The sequence below is a fragment of the Amblyomma mixtum genome, chromosome 3, assembly GCF_055824585.1.
Source record: "Amblyomma mixtum isolate Tamu chromosome 3, ASM5582458v1, whole genome shotgun sequence".
Lineage (NCBI taxonomy): Eukaryota > Metazoa > Arthropoda > Arachnida > Ixodida > Ixodidae > Amblyomma > Amblyomma mixtum.
Genome location: NC_143014.1, coordinates 361,517,351 through 361,534,689, shown reverse-complemented (window position 1 = coordinate 361,534,689; position 17,339 = coordinate 361,517,351). Strand labels below are relative to the sequence as shown.

The 17,339-nt window shown below is 48.0% G+C and overlaps 1 protein-coding gene across 1 annotated transcript; it reads right to left on the bottom strand.

Annotated features, from left to right (window-relative positions):
• Positions 1-330: 330 nt before the first annotated feature.
• On the bottom strand, positions 331-15,623 carry LOC149356554 (BEN domain-containing protein 5-like). Its single transcript, XM_089576372.1, has 8 exons — positions 15,589-15,623; positions 15,318-15,529; positions 12,293-12,390; positions 11,346-11,664; positions 9,257-9,334; positions 6,169-6,254; positions 2,636-2,858; positions 331-455 (listed from the first exon to the last, which is right to left on the bottom strand). The coding sequence occupies exons 1-8, from the start codon at positions 15,621-15,623 to the stop codon at positions 331-333; spliced, it is 1,176 nt and encodes a 391-aa protein (XP_089432498.1).
• Positions 15,624-17,339: the final 1,716 nt, after the last annotated feature.

Below are 17,339 nucleotides of genomic sequence, written 5' to 3'. Positions count from 1 at the left end.
GTTGGATGCCATCGACATTTTTCGACGCGCTGTGGGCTCGCTGGACGATGGCGGTACAGCTTTAAGTGTCTTGATGTCCTATGAGCGATCAGTGGTGCCAACCCTCGTCAACAAACAGCACAGCAAGATCACTCGTTTCTTTTCAGTGCAATATATGCATTCTGGGCGAGTTCACTGGCCTTGATTTTCACCTTAGTTTCGTTTCTGTGTTTTTTGAACTTTCTCGCGGAAACTGCGTATAATGAAAACCTCCCTATAACGAATATTTTTCGGGAATCTTCAATTTCGTTATATCCAGGTTCAACTGTAATGAAAATAATGAAAAAAAACTCAATCGCGGCACGGTCCTTTCCTCTGCATGTCCCCCAGCTTTTGGGACAGGTGTTTGCGGACAGCCTTCAGCCGCTTCTGCTGCAGATCGGCTGGCACGTCGCCCATGTACACGTGGAATAGAGCTGCACAGAATCAAATATATGATGCATTAGAACACAGCTTTATATACAGCTGGACATGTGACAAAAGCAAAATTGTGGAGCAAGTAAAATATGGCAACATTTAATTTGCCCTATCAATGTGAAAATGAAACAGAAAAGCTGGAACTAGAAGCCACATTTCCAGCATTATACTTCATCTCACAAGTTGTTTGCAGCACTGTGAAGGCTGCAGTTACCTAAGCCAATTTGAACGGCATGCTCTGCAAAACGTACACTGCACCCTTCTTGCAGCAACTGGTGGCTCCCTCCCTAGGGAGGAAAGAGTGCAGGAGACTCGGCCGAATCCATTTTTAATAATGGTGATAATACTTCGAGGCAGGCCTCCGCAGTGCTGTGTTCATGCAGATTTTCTCTGCTAATTTAACCCGCGACTGAAACGTTTCCTTATACTTTCCTTATACTTTCAAAACATTAACCAAACCTGACTTTCCAATTACTGCAATAAATGTTTGGAAAGTTGTGACAACACTGCTCAAGTATTCGAGGGACTATTTGTTGCTTGCACTGGCCAATTGAACGAGAGCGATACTCTTCGCAGTGCTGCAAAAAACTTGAGATGAAGTATGCATGCATAAATATTAACAAAATTGGCACTGCTGTCCTTTGATATTCCTATAAAAATCGTCTCAAGTATGATTTTTTAAAGGGCCATTGACCAGGGTTTGGACGTTTTTAGAAAATAAGCCCAGTGGTTAGATCAGGCATGGAAGATAGTCCCTCCAAAACACTAGAGAGGCGCGCGCCCCGGAAAAGAGTAAAAAATTCAACGCAAAGCTCTATCGCTCTTCTCTTCTTGAAAGCGACCTCCTTGAGTTTGAACCCCTGAATGTGACGTCATGCCCGTAGGCGTTCCATCGGTTTGTCGGCGAAGGGTGGGTGTAACCCAACGCCCCACGTCCTCTCCTCGTTTGCGGTTCTCCATCCCGCATTTCGTTTTCTTTTTCCACTCGCGTACATTGCCGCTGTCGTGGTATTCCAAAGCGCCATAGAAAAACAGAAAAGACACAAACTCACAGGAGAAATACGCACAAAGACGCGTCTGGAGGCTTGTTTTCTAAGAAAAGCCGGCGGTGTCCGCGGGCCCGCATTCGTTCGCGCGCCCCTCTGGTCATAAAACGGAGGTGGGTCTTCCGGAAACAAACATACATGCATGAAAAGTACGAAGGGACGACACGAAACTCCACCCCTGTCGCTAACATCGGAGGAAAGGCTTGCGAGAGAGAAGGACCTCGGAGCAAAAGACGAAGGAAAGGAAGACGCATTGGCACTTTGATTTCCCCGGCTTTAACTCCGCATAACTCCAGTATTAATGCGTCTATTCAAAAAGTGTTTGCGGCCACGAGTTCGGGGTGACGATGCCTCACAACCACCGGATTTAGGCCGGGAGGAGGAGGAGGAGGAGGTAGAAGAGGAAAGGCAGTTAACCGAAAGAATAATCGGTTTGCTACCCTACAGGGGGGAAGGGGGTGAGGGGATAAAAAAAGAAAGAGAGAGGAGAGTAACAGAAAATTGAAGTCACTATAAAACGTCACTGTTCGTTAAAGTCACAGCCTATCGTGCAGGCCAGGAGTTCTCAAGAAGCGGAGCAGTGCCTTGCAGGCCTTCTCCGCCGACGAACGCCGCGGCCAGTGGGGGTGGTCAGTGGCCCTTTAAAAGCGCAGCTCTTAACACCCATTCATGGACTGAGCCGCGGCACCGTAACCAAGCGAACCAACGGATTAAAGGCAACCAAAGCGAAGACATCGCATGGAGGAAAGCAGGGGAAGATAGCAAAAACAAGAACGCGTGAAGTAAAACAGACGATGGTACAGTGCCAGCGTGAAATGGGCTGGTCGCCAAAGACGGCATCACCGAGGTTTGTGTGGCCACATGTGCAGGCGCTAGAGTACCGCCGCTCACTCAGATATGGCGTCCAAGCGGTGCATGCTGTGCATGCTGTCGTCTGCTGCTGTGAAACTGCACTACTTCCCACAATCTCCAGATTAGCAAGGCAGTCGTGATACACGACATCCACTTGCGGCGGCCGCTGCTGCTGCTGTTACGCGCTACATGAGACATTCCTGAATGCAAGCTTTGCTTCAATCAACATTTTTTTTACTGTCTCGACATTACACTCAAAGCAACTGAAAAACCCCTCTCACCTTTCAGCGAGGAGACTTTCTCTGGAGAAAGTGCCGGTTTTGCTTCTGTCATCCCAAGTGACCTCGATTTATTTGAGATGACTCCTGTCACGCTGCGGCTTCTTAACTGGTCTGGCGTCCAGTAAATGAGCGACGCAGCGCGACAGAACATGGAGTCTGTAGGCGACCGCAGCAAAATATCCCAGGCACTGCGGTCCAGCCACACGCCGGAGCCTGCATATACCTGCAGCAAATTCCCAGAATTTTATGTGTGCACACTGAGAGCAGTCATCAAAGAGGACCTAAATTAAATATCACTTGAAAACTGGATAGAAAACAACAATATGGACAAAGAATTTTTTTTTACAGCAGCAGTGTGTCAAATCATGATCAAAACCCTCTACCTGCTACACCATGCCCATTACAGAAAAAGAACTAAGCATCTGTGCACAACATTAAAATCAACCTACACTCGACTTCTCAAAGTGAAAGTAGGTTCATCGGCACAAAATATATTGAAAAGGCCAAACACTTTGAAAGATATGTGGAAGCAGCTGCGTCCTAGTCAACAGAATTGGGGTGGCATCAGGGTCCATCCACGACGTTCACAGATACCGTTTTTATTCGAACCTAGGCTGATACTTAAAAAAAAGGTATCGAACTCTTAGGCGGGCTTAGATTCAAGGATTTCATTTCAAGGTTTCATATTCATAAAATACAAAAAAAGTTGCACTTCAGTGGCGCCCCTACAAAATGTCCGCAAAAAGGAGCACTGTAGCCGTTACTATCCGTAGCCGATGCCGATCAGACCTCACACGAGCATTCGCTGCCATTTTGGCCTTGTTCTCTCCTCGTGTGGTGGCATGAGCACATTCAGCGACAGCGGAAGTTTTCATACGTGGTTTTTCTCACGGACACCATGGCACCAACCAGGCGGTTTCGTTATACAGTTGAACCCCGCAATAACGAAATCGCCGGGGAAAGCAATTTTGTTCGTTCTCGTGAGAATTTCATTATTGCGAAAATGAGAGAAAGCAGAGAAAAAAATTACAAATACCACAGGAACCACGTTTTACTGAAAAAATTGCGTAATTTTGACCTGCCGTCCACGGCCTCGGAGGAGTTTTAACACTCGATCCTCACAACTCAGAATATCTTATGTGGCCACGTCGTCATCATGCGTCGCGAGGAATGACCGCACGGTGAGTGCATCAAGCACATCTCGCGGACTCGCTTGCTTGGTTGCGGTTTCGTCGCCGTCATCGCTCTCGTTAGCGGCGCGTACACTTCTGACTATGGCATCGTCTGTTAGTTCCTCGTGGACGAACAAACCGTCGGCAACGCACAGGAAGTCGTGCAGACCCAAGCCGTGCGGCGCAGTTTTGTCCACACTCAGAAGAGCATCCCACGCCTTGCTCAGTGTGGAAAGTTCGCTCGCGTCACCAGACGCACTTACACCTTCTGCTGGTCACTCAGACTCTGGCGGTGCAGTTGGCACCTGCTGGTTATTAAAGCCAGTGTTCTATTAAAGCCAGATGGCTGTGGCCATAGACACGTTTGTCTGCAGCGCGTAACGGACCGACTTGCATAATAAACCCACCCACCACTTCAGTCGTTGAGAGCTTACATTCTTTTTAAAGCGCTAACTTTTCTTAGCTCTTTTCTGTTTCAAGCTGTTTCCGCCATCTGCGGACTTGCTTGCGCACCAAGATATGCTGCGCATGGCTAGCACGGCGTGTTGCTTCTGTGGAAAGGAAGGGAGGGGGCATTGAAGCTGGCAGAGCGCCAAGATGCCGCGTGCCGATAACGTCACAGCGCGTTTACAGTTCGATGGCGGAGGGGTTGTACGCTCGCTCGGCTAAGTTGGTAGCGTGCCAAGATTTCTTGCGCCGTGACAGGAGCGCCGGTGACCGCGCGCTTTTGTTGACGAACGAACTAACGCACCAACTGACAGACGGCTGGCCGAGCCAGCGGGCGGATATTAAATTTTCACTGTCGCAAAAAAATCTTAAAACTTTTTCCCGCGCATAATGAACCCTCCCACAAATTGGCGTCAACTTTTCTGGAAAAAAAGTTGGTTCATTATGCAAGTATATACGGTTGGTTTCTAAAATGCCTAAAATCCGTTTTAACACATTTTTAATCAGGATTTCACCTGGATTCCACTGTTTCTATGTTATTTTGAGATCGTGCAAAGAAAACTCGCGACCCGCTACGGCCGAAATTTTCGTTGTCGCGGGGCTACCGGTTGAAGATGTGTCGTTGTTGAGGGATATGAAATACATGTAGCCCTACGTACCTCTGCCGGGGACTCCGAAATATTTTGTTGCGAAAATTTCGTTGTTGAGGGCTTTCGTTATCTGTAGTGTTGCCTTCAAGCACGAAGTTATACTCGCTGCAGAGCAATCTTCAGTTGTGCAAGCCGGGCTGGACTTCAGCGTGGATGAAAAGAATGTTCGCCATTGGAGGAGGCAATGTAATGAAATTTTTGCTTGCGCCGCAACGAGAACGGCTTTCACAGCCCAAAGAAAGGCCGCCATCCCGAATTGGAGTTAGCACTGGCCGAGTTCATGAAGTCGCAGAGGTCAGCAGCACTTCCAGTGACAACGGAAGTGTTACAGGCCAAAGCAAGAGAGCTGGCTAGAGAGCGAGGCATTCTCCAAGAACAGTTCAAAGCTGGCTGGGGTTGGTTGCAGAAATTCATGAAGCGCTTTGGCTTCAGCCTCCGACGTCGCATGTCCATCTGTCAAAAGCTGCCGGGCGACTATGAAGAAAAGCTGATAGCATTTCAGCAGTTTGTTATAAAGAGGGTGGAGCAAAGCTACGTAGTAGGGCAAACGGGAAACACCGACCAGACGGGTGTATGGTTTAACATGCCAGTGGCGTGCACAGTGAATGAAAAAGGTGCAAAGGAGGTCAAAGTGTGCTCAGCCGGATACAAGAAGCAGCGCATGACAGAAAAGTTGGGCTGCACGGAGGAGGGCCACAAGCTGCCAGTGTACGTAATTTTCGAACGGAGGACTCTTCCAGCACGGAAGTGTTCACAACAAACGTGACCGTCCGCGCCAATGAAAATGGATGGATGGCGAGCGAAATGGTTGAGGAGTAGATAAGAATCATTCGGCAACGGCGTCCAGGGGCCCTCTTGGCCAAACATTCCCTCCTCGTCCTGGACTCCTACCGTCGGCGCCTGACCGATGGCGTAAAAGGTGCGGTTGCCAAGGCCAGTACTGAAAACACCATCATACCCAGCGGCATGACAGGCCAGCTGCAGCCTCTTAATGTATGCCTCAATAAGCCTTTTAAGGATCAGCTGCACAAATACTACGTGGACTGGCTTAGTGAAGACCGCGATCTTACACCAACAGGTCGCATTAGGCGCGCATCGCTAGGAGTTGCGGCCAGCTGGACCGCTGCAGCCTGCCTACAATCGCAGCAAGTTTTTTTTTTCTGTGGCCTTCAACTTCTGGGTCTCAGCTTAGAATCGTGGTCTGCCTAGATTTGAGTAAATACGGTGATTCAACCCATATGCCCAAAATATTTCATCCAATTACCTTCCCATCGTCCCGGGTGGCACCTTTGATATCTGCTCCAGGCAGCTGTAAATCGCAGCTGCCACCTTCAGCGTCAATATCCGCATCTGAGGAGATTTTTGGGAGGCATGAAAACAGTTAACACTTTCTATAAACCCCAACACAGAGCTCCATTGATTCAGCTCCCTTAGATTGAGCCTGCTGGCCACATTGGCTGTGATGCAGAAAGCACTGAAAGAGGGTACTGCTCACATGCAGTAAATTCATGGAGCAGTAACGACAAAGTATGCTACACAGGCCAGAGTTCCCTGCCTACCATGTCTGCTTGGCACTGCAACATATTCAAGCGAAGTGGTGAGTAATGACATAATTAGGTTGCTGATAACAATAGTTGAACAGCATGTATCACAAGATGATTCGCTCACCGTACTCATCCTGACTCATAGCCGCTCCGCTGGTAGACGGCAGTGCTGTAAAAATGATACACTTTGAGTGACATCCACACACCACAAAGCTCATTTAAGCAAGGCCCCTAAAAGAGGAAGTACCGGTTCTGTGCTACAGCATCTATATATCATTTACACCTAAATAGCCAGCTTACTCGATCTACTAAGCCAAATAGCCGCCGCAACTTATCACCGCCCTTGCAGAAGTGTTTACTGGTGGCCCTACAATGTACAGATTTGCAACTCTAACACAAACTATTTCACCTCACCAAGACAATCAGCGTGCAAATAACCTTTATTCTAATATAGAGCCTACATATTTCAATTCAGCTCATTTGAAGGCAAGGGTGCCTGCCTGCCTGCAATGTGTTTGGCACAGCGCCGCATCCAAGCCAGGTAGCAATAAGGCAAAATTAGGCTGACGATAACAGTAACACAGCATGCCTCACAAAAGGGTTTGCTAACCGGGCTCATTTTGGCCACTATTGCCAGCCACTGCGGTGGTCGATGCTGTTGAACGAGGCAGCGCTGTGAAATTGATACACATTGAATGCACATTCACACACCACAGAGCAAATTTAACTAAGGCCCTTAAAAGAGGAAGTACGTGTTCTGTGCTACGTCTCTACATCTTTCACATCTTTAAAATGAAACTTACAAAGGCTATTAGGCGAGCCAAAAGGTAAGAACTTATGGGGCTGAGCTACTCTGCAAGTGTAACACAGCACATATTGCAAGCATCTGTGTTCATATAAATTTCTCGAGCCACTGCAACTCATTACAGCCCTTGTCAAAGGGCTTCCTGGTGGCAGAGGATTTGCATGGCGACGTCGGACAGTCCCTTTACGAGTCGTTTTTGAACGCTTGCAACTAGAATGTTTCCATCACTGGGCCAATTCTTGCCGCAAAAGTGAAGAAGTTTGCTTTCCTTGAATTGCTTGTTTGTTTTAAGAGGTTTAACGTCCCAAAGTGACTCAGGCTATGAGAGACGCCGTAGTGGAGGGCTCCGGAATTTCGACCACCTGAGATTTTTTAACGTGCACTGACATTGCACAGCACACGGGCCCCAGAATTTAGCCTCCATCGAAATGCAGCCACCACGACCGGGATCAATCCTGTGTCTTTCGGGTCAGCAGCAGAGCGCCATAAGCGCTGAGCCACCGGGCGGCCTTACATGCCGGAATAGCTGATGGGAAAATAGACCACTAGGGAATGTCAGAGCACGCTTCCAGACCTCCTGACATGAAGGTGACCTTGTTAGAAGCGGTGCAGTTTGTGTACAGTGTGTGGTACGAGGTCAGGCAGGCCACAATAAACAACTGTTCAAGAAAAGCAGGCTTTGTGCTCCATAACTGCACTGTCTCGGAAGAGACAGATGACTTGCTCCCCAAAGCTGCCAATGTGGGTTGTGATGTGCGAGTGGCGCAATGGTGTAATGTGGTCTGCCGTTACTAATGAGTGTGGCACTAATGATTGTACAGGTGTGTGTAAGGCTGCTGCCGCATATCCTATTGGAGTTTGCGTGTGATGCACACGGGGCGATGACTGGCACACTTGAAATTTTATGTCTCACCTATGCAAATGAATTACTCGTGAACAGCTTACGCTCTGCTTAGATGTCAATGCAGAGAAAACTAGAACCCCTAAGTCTCTCAAGTCTCTTAGAAAGCAATAATAAAGAAAGGAGGCAGTCCAGAAAATTCAGAGGATTGAATTAAAGCAAAGCAATGTATATAGGTTTTAACACACGAACAATGTGTTGGGTGAGCTGGTAATGGCTGCAGGCTCTAGCAAACAAAGTGAAGACAACACAAAAACAAGCCAGTAGCCTCTCCTCTCTTGCGTTAGTGTTTTCATAATTTGCGGCCTCGCAACAGTGGCTCAGTGGTTAAGGCACTCGGCTGCTCAGCTGAGGGACACAGGTTCTGCTCTAGCCGCACCGGTCACGTTTTGATGGAGGCGAAACACAAGGCACCCATGCACTGTGTGGTCTCAATGCACGTTAAAGAACCCCAGAGATCTGAATTAATCCATAGCCCTTCCACTACAGCGTCCCTCATAGCCCATGTTGCATTGGGACATTAAACCCCATACACCAAACCACATTTTGCGCTAGGTCGTGCATATAGTACAAGTAGTTGCATATAGTAGCAAGTTTATAAGATTCGCCATTGTAAAGGCAGTTGAATTGAGATGCGGTTAGCTACAGGTGGGCTTAGCCTTGCTGTTTCTGCCAGCAATTGCTCCACAGTAGCGACACCTACAATAAATAAATCACATAATCCGGCACTGAACTCACAAACAGATAATAGTCACTCCTGCAGTCACCATGTGGAGACTAGGTTTATGTCCAGTAAGTTCTTTAAGAGAAGACGTGAAGCCTCCTTTCTGCAGAATTGGTCCCCACGCGGGGAAACAATGTCCTGAAGGGGGGTCCTGCCTTCTTGAGAGAACAGGTACTCGTGACTGATTTCTACCGCCTGGGGTGCCTTCACATGCACTGAGGGCGCACAACACGAGTGTTTTTTGCATTTGGCTGAGTGTTTGGCTGGGACTTGTCCTCCACTTTGTGCTCAGCTGCAAAGCATGCCCACCACTGTGCCATCCCATTAGCTGAATGAGGTAACCAAAGTAACAGATGCACTTTAAAAGAGGTCACTTGCCTCTGTTTTCCTGTATGCGCAGTTGTGGCACTGCGTTTACCTGCACGTCCATACTTGACGCGCAGATAAGTCTGCTTTCTGAAATGTTCGACATAACAGGTCGCATTAGATGGAAAAAAAACAAAAAACTAAAACTTCACACCACATTATCATCCTCAGCGAAGATTATTTTACCAATAGTTAAAGCTCTGCCCAAGTATCGCTCTTCTCTCACCCCAAAGTAAATACATGCCACTGCTGCCATATCTTTTTCACAACCTGTTTTCAAGTGCAGGCAAACCCTAGGCCTTCCGACTGTTATGACCACAATTATTTTTAAGATTCTGATTCCAAGTGCTCTTAAAGGGACACTGAGGACAACTCTAGCAATTTTTTTTCTTAGCAAAATTCGATAGTTGGGCACTTCGTGGCTTAGTTGTCGCTTGTGCGAAAGATGCATTTATTGCTGAGAGATTTGGATCCGAAGTTGAAATACTTTTTCCCGCCGCTCCGATTCAAACGGGCGGCTCTCTTGTGACGAAAGAGAGAAACAGTGACGTAAACGCCGACTCCGTGATTGCTGGCACAGTGTGGTGCGGTCTAGCAGCCGAAATAAAAGCTACCGCCGGCTGGGCGCTTAAAGCAGGAGACACATGTACGAAGTCTGCAGCAGCGCTGCGCGCGAACTGTCGCAAGCGGTTCACCATCGCACAGCAAGCAGGGACACATGGAGCGGCAGCGACGAATGCGTCGCTCGGCTCATCCTAAGCCCACAGCCGGTATCGCACTGCCACCCCGAAGGAGTGTCCGACAGCTGCCGAGGTGTACTCCACATTCGCATTAGTAAACACAAAACAGCCTTGTTATCAGAAAGACTGCTTGCTATATTCGAGCAGCGGCAAATCACGTCTGCGCAAGTACCGAGCTTTCAGCAACGGCGTCGATCGCGGGCGCGCCGGGCGACGAAGTGAGCTGTTTCCTGGCTGCAGTAGTCGTCGCTGCCTATACCGTGTTTTGCATCGAAGACACAGCGGACAGCGCTGTAATAAAATTATACTAGTCTCGTCATTGCTTTGATATGATCCACCTCTCACAATAACAATGATATGTATGATTTCCACGACACCAGCGCAGGAAGCAGCAGACGCCAGGCGAGGCGCCCCGAGCAGCAGCAGCAAAGCGTTTGTGGGAAGAAATATGCATGTATCGCCGCTACCACTGCTATCGGCAACCAAGTATTGGTCAACGATCCTCAAAAATGCTCTATTTTTGCCAGTCCTCTGCATCAGGCTTTGTTATGCCCGCGAATAAACAATTTTAGCCCCTTTTTCTGACGCCGGCGTGCGGCATCCAGGCTTTCAAGATGGCCAACACGCCGGCCCCAGCAGCGCACCTATACGTCATCGTGACGTTACAGCTCTCAGCGCTCGCATTGGCTGCTGCCGCTTGTCGTTGCGAGGAAGGGCTGCGGCGGGTCGTTGACATCTAGCCTGTTGGACGCAGGCGGCGAGCTGTGATCGGACGTTGCGACGATGTTCGTTACCGATCCTGATCACGCAACCCTGTCAAAGAATTCCGGCCTGCACTTCAGCGGCCTCAGCCCCACAGAGCGTGCGATGCTTTGGGGGGCAGCGGCGGCTGCTTTCCGCGAAGAACTGAAGCATACCGAAACTGAACTGGCCGCCTGTGGCGCCGCCAAGTAGTTTTTTTTTCTTTTTACTTCCAACACACCGGTTGTATTTTCTCCGTCTTCCTTCCGTGATAAAAGTTCACTAGCGGCTATGAAGCAAAACTTAATTCAATTTTCACACATGTAACCTTCACGCCCATTTGTCAGCCTCAGAGACGCGTGGTGTTTCTCTATTTCGTCATCCGCCTTGTACTTGCGAGATTAGGCTGTGGCGGCGACACCTGTATTTTAGCGCTTGGTCATTTCTACCTTACAAGAGCTCTGTTTTCGATAAGACTGGTGTTTTTGTGATTAGGGGCTGGTATTCTATCGATACAAGCCAACTTCAATTTCTCCTCAGTGTCCCTTTAAAGCCTGCCATTATCTGCTTGACTGCTCTCTTCTTGCTCCCATCTGTATGTGACCAGATTATGCACTCACCAGATGAAAATATTTTCAGTAGCAGGCTTTTCTGCAGGTCCGCGTTTAGTGCGCGAAGTTCTTTCACTTCCGCTTTAAGTGGCTCGCAGCCCCCATCCCTGCATGTGCAGGTGCAGTGCGGAACAGCATGGGCAGAATCTTTTTCTGCCAGCTTTCCTTTAAGGTCCTCAATCTCCTGCCTCAATGCCTGGAGTTCCTGAAGTGCAGGACAATGGCAAGCAGCTTCCACCTCTCCTGCCTGGTCCTGCATTTCCTGCAAGAGGTCCAGCTCATGTTTTCGCTGCACCTCCTTGCGCAGCTTTTTAGCTGGTGGCGTTACCTGCAATTCAAAATTCAGCAAGGCCAACCAAAACTTCAAAATGCCACAGCAACGTATTCACAGTTTTCTACGGTTGGCTTCTTGAAAGCAAAATCAAAATGACTATATACCCCCAGCACCCATTATGAACAAGCTACAATCCCATCTCATCCTTCGTGCTCCCATACAGTGAAGCTGAAATAGAGCTTACTAGAACAAAAAAATCTAAAACACCAAGCATGAAGCTACACCTACCAATAGCAGCAGGTGCATGCCACTTCCTTTCCTTATGTCTGTACAAAACTATAAGTAGAGCTAGACATTATGCTCTTAACCTCTTATCACATAGCCTATCATGTGTGACACAGCATTCTACTTCTTTCAAGTAGTCACGAACAATAAAAGAAGTATTCATTATTTTCCAGGGGATGGTTGCCAGACAGCACACTGTGCTGTGACGTTGGCGCCGAGGTCTGGCATTGACAGAGCCCTGTGTCTCCATGCGTAGCCTCCTAATGCCACCATTTCAGCTCCAGCAAAATGGATAGACGAGACACTGGTGCAACGCAAGACAAGTGTTGCCGCTTAGTGGTTTTGCCTTAAGATTTAAAACAAATAATACGTAATGAACAAGCCGCAGTCACAATACCTTTTCTTTGTCCTTTGCGCTGCTGCGTTTCACGCTAGCAGGCACTAGTGGCCTCCTGCGCCGCTTCTCAGAATAACTTTTCATCTCCTCTTCTGTTTCTGCAATTGCAGAGAACAGGACAAGATGACCAAACAAAGCAGTGCTTCTACAGTGCTTTTTTTACAGTTATGGCAAGAGGTATATTTTGCAGCATTCTTCATCAAGTCTCACCGGGTGAGCCAGCATGGTGTGCAGTGCTCTGCGGTGGTGGCTGAGAGTGGCGTCAAGAACAGCGGCAAAGGGCGCCCACCAGAGATTAGACCTACTGTCACCTAGTGTAGAGACTGATGGCTAGCATGGCATCGTTCAGGCCAGGCAAGTATGTAACCACTAAGGCATGCCAGCCAATTACTGGATGTTCCAAACCTGGAACAGCTTTCAGAATACTTGTGCGCATGCTGACACTCACCAATTTCCAGAAAGTGAAGAGACACAGCAACATGCCATAGAAGCTACTGCCTAACTCCCACTGTTCAAACTTAAAATTTCTGAAAACCTAGAGGAAACAGAAACATATCTACCCAGTGCACCTTGTGTACCCATGGAATACAAAAATACACCTGTCGAGAAAGTGTGTGAGCGTACACACATGGCGGCAGCAAGTAAGGAACTGCACCTATGACTGGTAGCTTTAAATGTGCTCCAAGACCCTTTCATCCCATCGTGCTGTGATAGACAAAACAGACATCTCTGTAACGTTTTTCAACTTAGACGCTGTCCTGAACAGTTTTCCCTAAGCACTGCATAACTTTTCAACCTCATCCAAATGCACTTGACGAGCGGTGACCGAGAGCCACATGCCTCTGGGACCTCAGCAGGCCAGTGTAGGTCTCGGTTGGCTGGTTCAGTATGCTTGCTGGGATTGCTCTCCGGTTTCTCGGTGTGTAGCGGGGCACCTAAAAACTGTCCCAGCAGGGTGCACTTCCGATCAAAAGTGGCCAGTGCAAACTAGTGTTGCTGATAAAGGATGAAAGTGCACACCAAGGCACACCCCTGTGGATGATCAAGAATGCTACTACACTCATCTAGACCGTGATTTATCATCCTTACAAAGGCAACTGAAAACATCACATGCCATGCTTTCGATACTACAGTAATGTATATCCCTCAAAATCACTCTGAAGATTAATTTAGCAGCACCGATATACATAGCTTGCATGTGACGTCATGTCAGAGCACTCACCGCTGCGCCAACCATGCTTATGAACCACTGGGCTGCCGCGCATGCATAGATGCAGACAAAAGGCCGCATTCCGTCCTGACATGACCTCCTTTCTGCTTTTTGAGTTGAAATACCTCCAATTTTGACTGTGCAAACCTTTCACGAGGGTTACATATCGCAGCTATTCATATATTCATGAGAAGTTGACCACCCATGATGCATCAGAAACAGAAAAGATCTTGGCGTTAGGCTGTTCCTCAATGTGACATGGTAGCATTGTGAAGTACCTTATTGTTCCCCATGAATGAAAGCGTACAACTCGCTATAACTGCATGTTAACTTCGCTGTTACTATGGTGAACTTGTCAGTAACCCATCTCATAGAGGATGTTCGAAGGGCTCTCACTTGCGCAATGTTTTTTTTTAATGCTCTCAGCCAGCTAACTTATCTCGAGCTGTTAATGTAGCATTGCTGTTAGTGATCATCCCTTTCTAGCTTTCTGGATGCTAAAATGCAGTTCACACAAATACTGATATCTTCAGTAATCATCATTCAGGCAGCACGACAGACGCATGGCAGGATCACTACCCTTGGCACACAAGCCTCGACATGCTATTTCAGGAGCTTAATTCACTGGTTTTCAGTCTCTCGTTATTCACTGTGCGCTAGTGGCATGCAGAACCTTTATGCTTGCCACTGTACTTACAAAGTAGAAGCGAGCAACGGTGCCTCTTACGGGTAGTTCAATGGGTGGCCGTCACTCCAACACACACAATCGTGCTATACAGCAAAGGTTCCCTTGTTTCACCATCATGACACTGTTGACAGTTGACTAGAAATTCACGATTCTCGCGGTCGCAGTTGGCACTTCTAATGTGCACATTCTCCCACTCAAACTGGTGCTGTGGGATCCTCCGCTTTCAGCAGAACATTGTGTTGGTTAAGTTTCCTTTCCCAGCCATCACTGTGCTTGGTGGAACCTAGTGTCTTGCACACAGCTGTACTCAAATGAGGCAGCATGCAAGTTGTGTCGGCTAGTGGTTCATAAGCATATATATAAAAGACCTTTCTGCACTTCACATTTTTCTCCACCTTGTTACGCTTGAAAATGAATAGCTTAAGAATGGAATACATTACAGGGAAGCATAGTTAACAGATGCAATCGTTTAATGCGCGTGCTGGAAAGACCTAATAAATGGTATACGCAGGCGCCTGGTGAGCAGCGGCAGTTCAGAAGGGCAGTTCAGTAATTTCACTGCCAATAACAGTGACATGAACCGTGTTGCAATATATTTCACGCTTATTGGGAGATTTTTTCGCCGTTCATGCATGACTACTCTTTGCAATTTAACAATTAGAGTCTGCATTTCAGCTACGAGATTAATCTGAAGGAAGCGTTTCACTATCACACAGGACTAATGCAATCGAAGTTTATGCAGCACAGGCGTGCATAGGCCTGTCTAGAGGGCCTCAAAACGCGGGTGCTGCATTGCAGGGGCAGTTCTAGAGCTTGAACACAGCAAGAGACATCCAAACGACAACCGAAGTACACTGCTCCAGCCTAACAAGGCAGCTCACTTCTGCACACGAGCCTGAACTCCAAGTGTGCCCGACTCGAAACCCCGAAATCGTACAGGCAAGGTCAAGAGAAACACAAGCTCATCATTATCCGCGGACTGCACACTTGTGCAAAAACAAAGGGATACATGCGCAGTGGCAACTGCTATGAAATGCACTCCGAACCGCACTGCACACCTGCCGTAAAACGTTTACGCACATAAAGAACTGGTAGTGAATTGCAAAACGCTAGCACAAACCACTTACCGGTGAGATGAAGGATTTTTGCGTCGTAATAACCACCTTGGGTGGCATCGTCGCCGCGCCAGTAGGCCTGGTATAGCTTTCCAGGCTCGAAATCCGCGACATTCTTAGGCGCGAAATGTTCGATGTCGCCGTGCTGAATGGTCGCGACTGTCAGGTCACACACATATTCCACAAGGACGAATATTTTTGAAGTGACGCTTCGGTCCCACGCACTTTGCAAGAAAAATTAATGACGTCTACACTCGCACTATGATAACTCGGACCAAAGCACTCTAAGGAGAGCAAGTGAAGGCATAGGGCGAGCATGGCGAGCTGTTGTGCGCGAACCACGCATGCCGGCACATCTCATTGGCGCTAGCATCGCTAGCGCTATTTCATTAGCATCGCTAGCGTATTTAAACAGACAGAAATATGCCTTTTGTTTTTGATACAAAAATTAAAACGCAGCAGTGGCTTCATCTGGAGGGGAATTATCACACACTAGTTGGTCTGTATGTCTTTGCATTCGTTAGGAATTACTGTTGCAGGGCCCGACGGTGTGTCCATCAACGTTTGTCACTGATTTATTTGCGAGTTTTATTTCACTTATCATTACATGCAGACAGCATCCTAGAACTTCGAGTAGCACGGACATTCAAACTCCTTTCCTCATTACAGCTTTTTGACGCCTGTTTGACAGGCTAGCCTTGTCACGTTTGCTGTACGAATAGCAGGTAGCAGTTACCTTGTTTTATCGTACGGCGATCCTAAAACTGCCTAAAAAATGCAACATGGTCGTTTGCTTAAACTGCAAGGAAAGGAGGGTGGTCACTTAGTAACAAAATTTGTCCCAGTAGACAAGAAAAAAAACAGGCCCATCTTGTCCTTTCCCCTTTTTTTGCATGGACCCTTATTGTACTACGTAGTAATAGCAGTGTTGAGGCCCTAATTATTTCAGAGCAGGAACTAACATGTCTTACATATGCTATTCGATCGTATCAAGCACAAACTTCTGAAATGCATGGCGAACTGCTCTGTCGATCTAGTGTTCTAGAGATCGTCCCAGATGAAAAAAATCTGGCTGGTTTCAATTGGTTCTAACTGGTTTCAGCTGGGATCAGTTGGTCCCAGCTGGGGCCAACTGGCCAGCAGTTGGGACCGACTGGCCTGCAGTTGGTGCCAACTGGCCTGGAGTTGGGACCAACTGGCCAGCAGTTGGGACCGACTGGCCTGCAGTTGGTGCCAACTGGCCTGCAGTTGTTGGGACCAACTGGCCTGGAGTTGGGACCAACTGGCCAGCAGTTGGGACCGACTGGCCTGCAGTTGGTGCCAACTGGCCTGGAGTTGGGACCAACTGGCCAGCAGTTGGGACCGACTGGCCTGCAGTTGGTGCCAACTGGCCTGGAGTTGGGACCAACTGGCCTGGAGTTGGGACCAACTGGCCAGCAGTTGGGACCGACTGGCCTGCAGTTGGTGCCAACTGGCCTGGAGTTGGGACCAACTGGCCAGCAGTTGGGACCGACTGGCCTGCAGTTGGTGCCAACTGGCCTGGAGTTGGGACCAACTGGCCAGCAGTTGGGACCGACTGGCCTGCAGTTGGTGCCAACTGGCCTGGAGTTGGGACCAACTGGCCAGCAGTTGGGACCAAGTGGCCTGGAGTTGGGACCAACTGGCCGGCATTTGGGGCCAATTGACCTGCAGTTGGGGCCAACTAGCCTGCAGTTGGGGCCAACCGGCCCCAACTCAAATCCGCGTAACTGCATTTTGATTTAAGTTAAAAACGTGGTTTGTCCTGACTATTACCTCAGTCCTGTTATTGATCACCTGTGTTTAAAGACACTTTTTCAGATCTTACAATAGAGCATCAAAAATCAGGCAGAAATTTGCACACTGGATATGCAACAATTCACATCTGAAACGAAAAACTGTAAACAAAGATTTATTTCAAAATTGACACAGCAGACTTTATCATTAGTGAAAGTTTGATTTTATAGCATATATGCAAACGAAGATCATATTCACTGCAAGACAGCATACAGTAAC